We start from the raw sequence: 9780 nt of genomic DNA on the forward strand, positions 1-9780 counted from the left end.
GGTCATGCTATTTATTTATTTATTTATTTATTCATGCCAATGATTAAAAAATAAAATCCAAAGCAGAAAAACAGAGTTTTGTCTTTTTAATTTCATTAAAATATTTTATAATTCAGGGTGTGAAATATGAATAAATACCACATTCGAATGTTATTGACAAAAACGTCTTCTCCCAAAAGTACGTTAAATCAAACATGGTTTGAATACGCTTCAAAACTTTCAATTGTTTTATATATTTAAAAACAAAAACAAAAACAAAAAAAACGTTTTTAAAGACCGTACCATGCTATTTATTTATGTATGCCAATGATTAAAAAATAAAAATCCAAAGCAGAAAAACAGATTTTTGTCTTTTTGATTTCATTAAAATATTTTATAATTCAGGGTATAAAATAAAAATAAATAGCACATCCGAATGTTATTGACAAAAACGATAACCTTCCAGGGTTGGGCGGGGAAGAGGGCGTGAGAATGACGTTTTACGTTGTCTTCTGATGCCTTTAAAATAATGCGAAATGTTGCAACCGTAAGTTCAAACCACACAAAGCCCACGCCACAAACTTATGTTTACCTTTTTTTGTCATATTCACAATAAATTAATATATAAAATAAATATATGTATCTATGTTTTGAAATTTTTTAGGCAGGAATTTGTTTTTTTTGGAAGGAGTATTGAGATATCCGAGTTTGGACGTAGTCCTGAAGGCAGCACCAGTCAGTGTGTCGAGGACGTTGCAGTTTGCAGAGTGAGTCAAGTCAGACGCCGCTTTTAGCCCCACTTACTTCTTTAGCTTATTCTTTTGAAGAAAAACATATATTTGGAAAAATGGAAGCTTCCATTTGCAACATCCAGGTGCTTCTGCGGGCCGCCGAGTTTTTGGAGAGGAAAGAGCGAGGTGAGTGGTTGTGATATTGTGTCGGCGGCGAAGTTTCTCATTGTTAACGCAACAAAATCACACACAAAGGAGCGAGTGCAATTGTGCCGGTCAAATATTATAAAATGTCAAATTTAATATCCGTTTTAGTGGTCACTTAAAGGGCATGTATTTTGGGACGAGCTTCCCCATATTTGACTCAGTGACCTACATATCGTCCACATCATTGTACGCGAAGGCGCCAATATGGTCCTGGTTCAAAATGACGCCCGGCGGCTCTCAGCGGTTCTTAAAGTCAACAGAAATTTCCCTCGGTATTTTTGTGTTTTTATTTTCGTTGCTCGCCTTTACGTCGTCCACGTACGCGGTTGGTTTTATGTAAGAAGCTCGGGGTGCTTGCAGAAAGCGACTGAAAATGTTGACTGGCCGATGGCGCCAAAATTGAACACAGCTGATGCTGATGACAGGCTATTTATGTCTGGTCACGTGATCACGTTAGACCAGTGATGTTATTGTTTGGTTTTTTGAAATGACATTAAAACAATCTGTATCAGAAGTGTGCTAAGGATGATGAAGGACCGCACTGAAAGCTAACAAAAAGATACTAAAAATGTTGTTAAAAGTATTGGCCTCGATTTAGACCAGTGGTTCTTAACCTTGTAGGAGGTACCGAACCCCACCAGTTTAATATGCTTATTCACCGAACCCTTCTTTAGTAAAAAAATAAAAAAAATGTTTTCTTAAGTTATAAATATGAATCATGTTATTATATTAAAGAAATACTAATAAAGATATATTTTACAGACAGAAAGTTACAGGAATTTACGCATGATCCCATGTTTACATCTCATTGTGCAAAATGTGAATGTTTAAGTGGGAACTAAATGCGATATCTGAAAGGGGTACAAATTATTTCCAAAGCAGGAACCGCACCCAGACATACAATAGTCGTACACAGCTCATGAAAAAACTATATGTTTTGTTATTGTCATTGTAAGTGGGCCAAAACACTTATATCAGAAAATAATCTCATGGAAATGACTGCTGTCATTTGATTATAATAATAAAACATTTAACTTGTTATTTAGTCAGGTTTGGGGCAGGTGTGCTGCTGGTGTGGTCCTTAACCTTGTAGGAGGTACCAAACCCCACCAGTTTAATATGCTTATTCACCGAACCCTTCTTTAGTAAAAAAAATAAAACTTTTTTTTTCTTAATTTATAAATATTAATCATGAAATTATGTTATTATATTAAAGAAATACTAATAAAGATATATTTTACAGACAGAAAGTTACAGGAATGTACGCATGATCCCATGTTTACATCTCATTGTGCAACATGTGAATGTTTAAGTGGGAACTAAATGCGATATCTGAAAGGGGTACAAATTATTTCCAAAGCAGGAACCCCACCCAGACATACAATAGTCGTACACAGCTGAAGAAAAAACTATATGTTTTGTTATTGTCATTGTAAGTGGGCCAAAACACTTATATTACAAAATAATCTCATGGAAATGACTGATGTCATTTGATTATTATAATAATAAAACATTTAACTTGTTATTTAGTCAGGTTTGGGGCAGGTGTGCTGCTGGTGTGGCCCTTAACCTTGTAGGAGGTACCGAACCCCACCAGTTTAATATGCTTATTCACCGAACCCTTCTTTAGTAAAAAAATAAAACATTTTTTTTTCTTAATTTATAAATATTAATCATGAAATTATGTTATTATATTAAAGAAATACTAATAAAGATATATTTTACAGACAGAAAGTTACAGGAATTTACGCATGATCCCATGTTTACATCTCATTGTGCAAAATGTGAATGTTTAAGTGGGAACTAAATGCGATATCTGAAAGGGGTACAAATTATTTCCAAAGCAGGAACCCCACCCAGACATACAATAGTCGTACACAGCTCATGAAAAAACTATATGTTTTGTTATTGTCATTGTAAGTGGGCCAAAACACTTATATTAGAAAATAATCTCATGAAATGACTGCTGTCATTTGATTATAATAATAAAACATTTAACTTGTTATTTAGTCAGGTTTGGGGCAGGTGTGCTGCTGGTGTGTGTGTGTGTGCAGAAAACATCGCACAGGGCGATGTGATGCGTCTAGTGCAGTAGCCTTGGAGTAGTAGTACCTGTAGTTAGTGCATGCTGCATGCCGCTTTTGCTTGCTATGCTGCATGCTGCTTCTGCCTGATACTCACTGCTTTCAGCTAGTGCCGCCGGCTAGCCCTCTGTCTCAGAGGGCGAAAAGAGGAGCCGAGTGCATAAGCCTCCTCAGCCGGTACATAGCCTCTCCATTGTCAAGACTCGTACATGCCTCCTCGTGGCCACACACGGTAACTGGAACCTCGCGGTTCCAGGCTAAGTTGTACGGGATCTCGGAGCAGCAGGGGGCCCCAGAGACGGGGCATGCAGGCCCACCGGTGTGTGGACATGCCCTGGTGCCCAGTCAACCCCTGTCCCAGCTATGGGTAAATAACCCCAGCTATGGGCGAATAGTGAAAACCGCCTCAACGGTGGACCAGGCGGAAGATGGCGGCAGCGGAATGCACCACAACGGCTGGGAAGGCGGATGAAGGCTGCAGCAAAGACGGGTCCCCAGTCGTCTTGGTCTCCATGCCACTGGACCCTGGCCCGCTCAATGCCAAGGACTGTGTGGTGGCTGACCGTGCACCAGTCTCCCCACATTAAAAGATTCCACGCACAGGCGTCCTCCATATAGGGAATACGACCCTACGGAGGACAGTCATACTCGTTTCGAGTGACCGCCGACGACGACGGCTGCTGGTGTGGCCCTTAACCTTGTAGGAGGTACCAAACCCCACCAGTTTAATATGCTTATTCACCGAACCCTTCTTTAGTAAAAAAAATAAAACTTTTTTTTTCTTAATTTATAAATATTAATCATGAAATTATGTTATTATATTAAAGAAATACTAATAAAGATATATTTTACAGACAGAAAGTTACAGGAATGTACGCATGATCCCATGTTTACATCTCATTGTGCAACATGTGAATGTTTAAGTGGGAACTAAATGCGATATCTGAAAGGGGTACAAATTATTTCCAAAGCAGGAACCCCACCCAGACATACAATAGTCGTACACAGCTGAAGAAAAAACTATATGTTTTGTTATTGTCATTGTAAGTGGGCCAAAACACTTATATTACAAAATAATCTCATGAAATGACTGCTGTCATTTGATTATAATAATAAAACATTTAACTTGTTATTTAGTCAGGTTTGGGGCAGGTGTGCTGCTGGTGTGGCCCTTAACCTTGTAGGAGGTACCGAACCCCACCAGTTTAATATGCTTATTCACCGAACCCTTCTTTAGTAAAAAAATAAAACTTTTTTTTTTCTTAATTTATAAATATTAATCATGAAATGATGTTATAATATTAAAGAAATACTAATAAAGATGTATTTTACAGACAGAAAGTTACAGGAATTTACGCATGATCCCATGTTTACATCTCATTGTGCAAAATGTGAATGTTTAAGTGGGAACTAAATGCGATATCTGAAAGGGGTACAAATTATTTCCAAAGCAGGAACCCCACCCAGACATACAATAGTCGTACACAGCTCAAGACAAAACTATATGTTTTGTTATTGTCATTGTAAGTGGGCCAAAACACTTATATTAGAAAATACTCTTGTGAAATGACTGCTGTCATTTGATTATAATAATAAAACATTTCACTTATTTAGTCAGGTTTGGGGCAGGTGTGCTGCTGGTGTGGCCCTTAACCTTGTAGGAGGTACCGAACCCCACCAGTTTAATATGCTTATTCACCGAACCCTTCTTTAGTAAAAAAAAAAAAAAAAAAAGTTTCTTAATTTATAAATATTAATCATGAAATTATGTTATTATATTAAAGAAATACTAATACAGATATATTTTACAGACAGAAAGTTACAGGAATGTACGCATGATCCCATGTTTACATCTCATTGTGCAAAATGTGAATGTTTAAGTGGGAACTAAATGCGATATCTGAAAGGGGTACAAATTATTTCCAAAGCAGGAACCCCACCCAGACATACAATAGTCGTACACAGCTCATGAAAAAACTATGTTTTGTTATTGTCATTGTAAGTGGGCCAAAACACTTATATTAGAAAATAATCTCATGAAATGACTGCTGTCATTTGATTATAATAATAAAACATTTAACTTGTTATTTAGTCAGGTTTGGGGCAGGTGTGCTGCTGGTGTGGCCCTTAACCTTGTAGGAGGTACCGAACCCCACCAGTTTAATATGCTTATTCACCGAACCCTTCTTTAGTAAAAAAAATAAAACTTATTTTTTCTTAATTTATAAATATTAATCATGAAATTGTTATTATATTGAAGAAATACTAATAAAGATATATTTTACAGACAGAAAGTTACAGGAATGTACGCATGATCCCATGTTTACATCTCATTGTGCAAAATGTGAATGTTTAAGTGGGAACTAAATGCGATATCTGAAAGGGGTACAAATTATTTCCAAAGCAGGAACCCCACCCAGACATACAATAGTCGTACACAGCTCATGAAAAAACTATGTTTTGTTATTGTCATTGTAAGTGGGCCAAAACACTCATATTAGAAAATAATCTCATGGAAATGACTGCTGTCATTTGATTATAATAATAAAACATTTAACTTGTTATTTAGTCAGGTTTGGGGCAGGTGTGCTGCTGGTGTGGCCACAGTGCATCTGCACGTCTGATGTCGCTCACATGTGCTCCACTGAAGGCTCAAGCAGTTTTTGCGTTTGCTCACGCATATTGAAAATTAGAGGGAACATTGTTTGGTGGTATCCATAATACGCCGATAGGGAAAATATGTTATTTACACGATGAGACGGGTGTGTGTTGACCTCCGCGGTGGAGGCTCCGCCGAGCCCCTGAGGCCGACTCACCGAACCCCCAACCCCGCCCACCTCAACCTCCTCATGCTCTCTCAGGGAGAGCATGTCCCAAATTCCAAGCTGCTGTTTTGAGGCATGTTAAAAAAAATAATGCACTTTGTGACTTCAATAATAAATATGGCAGTGCCATGTTGGCATATTTTTCCATAACTTGAGTTGATTTATTTTGGAAAACCTTGTTACCGGTACATTGTTTAATGCATCCAGCGGGGCATCACAACAAAATTAGGCATAATAATGTGTTAATTCCACGACTGTATATATCGGTATCGGTTGATATCAGAATCGGTAATTAAGAGTTGGACAATATATCGGCAAAAAAGTCATTATCGGACATCTCTACTTGTAAGTATTTTTTTCATGTACCGTATTTGTGATGTTGTTTTGTGTGTCACAGAGGCGGAACATGGCTACGCTTCCCTGCTGCCTCCCAGTCCGAGTCTGTCTGATAAGGGAAGCAAACAGAAGAGCAAGAAGATGTCTGCTGGTGGCAACAGGTGAACACATGCTGGCAGGAGGACATGGCTGGTCTAGACTTGTGTAGTTCTTGGAAATCAACCTCCCCTTTTCCTTGTGTTGTGAATGCAGGTCTGCGCACAACGAGCTGGAGAAAAACAGGTAAGTTGCAGTGATTTGAGTAACGAGCGTACTTAGTTGTTGAGCGTTGTCGTGCTCTTGCAGACGAGCGCAGCTGAGGCATTGCCTGGAGCAGCTGAAGAAGCAAGTTCCTCTGTCATCGGACACTATGCGGAACACCACGCTCAACCTGCTCAGGCGAGCTCAGCTTCACATCAAGGTACAGTGCGGGGTGTCCTCCAACTTTGCATTTGAAGGGTCCATTTTAGTCGCTCATCTGTCGCACTTTACCCCGTCAGAAGCTGCAGGAGCAGGACGAGCGCGCGGAGCAGCTGAAGGGTCGCCTGCGCTGGGAGCAGAGGGAGCTGCAGGTGCGTCTGGAGCAGCTGCAGAGAGGCACCGAGCGAATGAGGAACGACAGCCAGGGGTCCACCATGTCGTCAGAGAGGTCGGACTCGGACAGAGGTGAGTTCTACCTTGCAATAATAAGAGTACAGGTGCACCTCAATCACAATTAACATAAGGGAAATTTCTCTGTGTTTCTTAGTAAGATTTGGATCGGTCTCTTTTAAATTGTGGAGTATCAATTCGAAGGGCATGATATCAATCCCCCCCAACCCCATGGTTGTCTTGAGCATGAAGCAGCAGTATCGCACCATGCTAAAAGAAGCTTCCAACAAGCTCTGGAGGGAAGATTAGGGTTGGGTATCGATAAGAACCAGGTTTTACATCCCGATCCTCCCAAAACTGTTGACATTTTTAAACGTTGATTCCCATTTTTAATGCTCAGTCCGTCAAGCGGAAGAGTTAGCTGCGACAGAGGCGGCTATCAGCTAACTGTCTATCTTCATACACAGTGTGGAGCCACTCTAAGGTCAATAATGCTCCGTTGTGGCAAATAAACGTTTTTTTACAATTATCACTGGAGGTATTGAAACAGGAAGACGGGTCGACCCATAAATCAGTAGTGTTGATACCAAGGTTAGAATCAGTGTGTGTATATATATATATATATATATATATATATATATATATATATATATATATATTAAAGTGATTAGATCAATATTTGTATCGTCCTTAAATCTTATTTTTTGCAACTTTTTTTTTTTTAATGTGGACAAACTCAGGGAAGAAGGACTTTAAGGGTAAAAGCCAAGGATTTTAATGATTAATAACATAGGTTTTGCTTTTGTTGAGTTATCGTGTCCTGATAACTGTTTTGCTCAAGCTATTGAATGTAACAAAAAATATTACATTTGAATATTGTGTTGGTATTGTTACACTGTCAACACTCACCATAAATAAAAACAACTTTTCGACCTTTAAAATAAATGGCTGTGCATTGCATTCCGTCTGACTGCGCGAATAAGATAAGTGTCTCAGAAAAAGAGCTTAAATATTTACTGTTATTATTCAGTACTTGAGAAAAAAATACTTTAAATACAATTTGCAGTGATGGGACACTTTCACTTGCAATTCCTTTCTTAATTCAAAATGGAACTTTTGAGCCTCGAAACAGTCTTGGTTAGAGTTAAATTTACAAGTTTGCACTTACTATCAGTTTAAAGTGAAGAGTAAAAGTAAAGTACTTTTGCATTTTCAACAGAATTGAGACATTTTCTTTAAGTGCAGATCCAATAGAATTTTGATTATTCGATGTAAAACCTTTTCTGAATCGAATTGATTTAGGAAATAGACCATAATAAACTGCAATACTCAGTTCAGTTTGAAACATGGCTGATGGCTTTTGTTTGCTCCTTCCAGAGGACGTTGAAGTGGACGTGGAAAGCATTGTGTTTGACTGCATGGACTCTGACGGCCTGCACTATAATACACGCAGCGATGAAGATCACTGTTACTCCAGTATGGACAAAGCCTGGCTATGACAGCAGCCAGAGAGCGCTTCTTTTATTAGCGTCCTCGCTGAGGAAAGGGAGAGGAGGAAGAGAAACCATTCCAAAAATAAGCAGGGTGAGGAGGATGATGCTGCACAACTGAACCCCATTTTTCACAAAGGCAGTTTTTTTAAACATATTACACCGTGAGCATACTCATGAATGAGCTTTGTCCACTTGCACTGAAAAGCAGTTCAGATCACTGTGCTGGGAAGTAACAACTATATCCAAAGCCACCTAACATTAGTTTTTTGAGGGATTTTACTAATCAAAACAGCTTTTAACTTCACTATGTCTTCACATAATACCATTGAGACTAGATTTATTTGATCTAGTGTTCTATTCCGAAGCATTGCAACTCGGTTAGGCCATGTGTGGCATGCACTTAAATATTCATCTCTGCTATGGTTTATGTATATACACACACACACGCTAGTAAGTCTTTTGCTCTTTTTCTTTTGTTGCACAAAAACATCCACACATTGCACTTGTTTTGTCTCCAAAGAGTTGCAGATTTATCAAGTGAGGAAAAACAGGTAACCAGAACGATCTGGTGGCATTTGCACGTACATGCCTGCCAATTCGGCGACTTGACCAGGCGTTCATTTGGTGTATTTGCACTCTTTTGTCTGTAATTAGGTGATGTGTGATGACCGGTAGTTGGAGAGCATCGGTTTTTTGCACATGCCAGGTTCTTTTTGTTACCGTTAACTTTACAACAAGTTCACCAGACGGACAGCTTTTTACACTTGCTGACAAATATGTATCATGTTGCTCTATATTTAATAACAGAAGGCACATTTTGCCCTCACTTTTGTATTATGCAAGATGCCTTATTACTTTTTATAATAGTATGTATGCATTAATCAGTCTCTCCGCCCAGTAATATTATGTAGCATTTTTGTAATGGTGTAAGCTTTTCTATGAATAAATATTTTCTATATTTTAAATGAGTACTGTATTCATTTCAGACAAGGCCACACTGGTGAAAAAGATTGTCCATTTATTGACAAAAGGATATTTCACTGATATATTAAGAGCACATTGTAAATATAAATGGCATGTATTAAATGTTGCTTTAACATACAGTATGTGTTCTGTAGATAATGCAATTTCAGTCAACAGGCAGGAAGATTTTTTATATTTGTTATAAAAATGTGGATCTCTATTAAAGGGGCCCTATTATTCAAAACCAAGTTTTCTAACCTGATGGTACCTGCTTATGTGCATTTGCGCAAGTCCCGAAAATTTGAAATCAAACCATGGTGGCATTGCAGATATTTATAAAATAATCTTGCCTTCCTTCATACCATAGCCTAACAAGCTGTTTGGAATTTGCTCTGTTCTGTGATATAAGACCTGTGATGTTTGCAGATAACTCCATACGTGGTAAAGGCTGACCAAAAGTGCTTTGCGTGAGTCTGACGTTTTTAATTTAAGTAGGAGCGGTTGTGATCGACATGTCCACGATAAAACCCAA

General features: G+C 38.4%; 1 protein-coding gene across 1 annotated transcript; it reads left to right on the top strand.

Moving 5' to 3' along the window:
• The first annotated feature begins 549 nt into the window (after nt 1-549).
• mxd3 (MAX dimerization protein 3) lies at nt 550-9250 on the top strand. Its single transcript, XM_062045715.1, has 6 exons — nt 550-896; nt 6224-6323; nt 6415-6444; nt 6508-6622; nt 6702-6867; nt 8170-9250. The coding sequence occupies exons 1-6, from the start codon at nt 827-829 to the stop codon at nt 8289-8291; spliced, it is 603 nt and encodes a 200-aa protein (XP_061901699.1). The 5' UTR covers nt 550-826; the 3' UTR covers nt 8292-9250.
• Nucleotides 9251-9780: the final 530 nt, after the last annotated feature.

Source organism: Entelurus aequoreus, linkage group LG04, assembly GCF_033978785.1.
Source record: "Entelurus aequoreus isolate RoL-2023_Sb linkage group LG04, RoL_Eaeq_v1.1, whole genome shotgun sequence".
Classification (NCBI taxonomy): Eukaryota; Metazoa; Chordata; class Actinopteri; order Syngnathiformes; family Syngnathidae; genus Entelurus; species Entelurus aequoreus.

Bases quoted from the DNA above. Each gene is read 5' to 3' on its own strand.
- mxd3 (XM_062045715.1), top strand. From the start codon at position 827: ATGGAAGCTTCCATTTGCAACATCCAGGTGCTTCTGCGGGCCGCCGAG. The intron at 6,324-6,414 runs GTGAACACATGC...TTGTGAATGCAG, and splicing joins ATGTCTGCTGGTGGCAACAG to GTCTGCGCACAACGAGCTGG. The intron at 6,623-6,701 runs GTACAGTGCGGG...TTACCCCGTCAG, and splicing joins GAGCTCAGCTTCACATCAAG to AAGCTGCAGGAGCAGGACGA.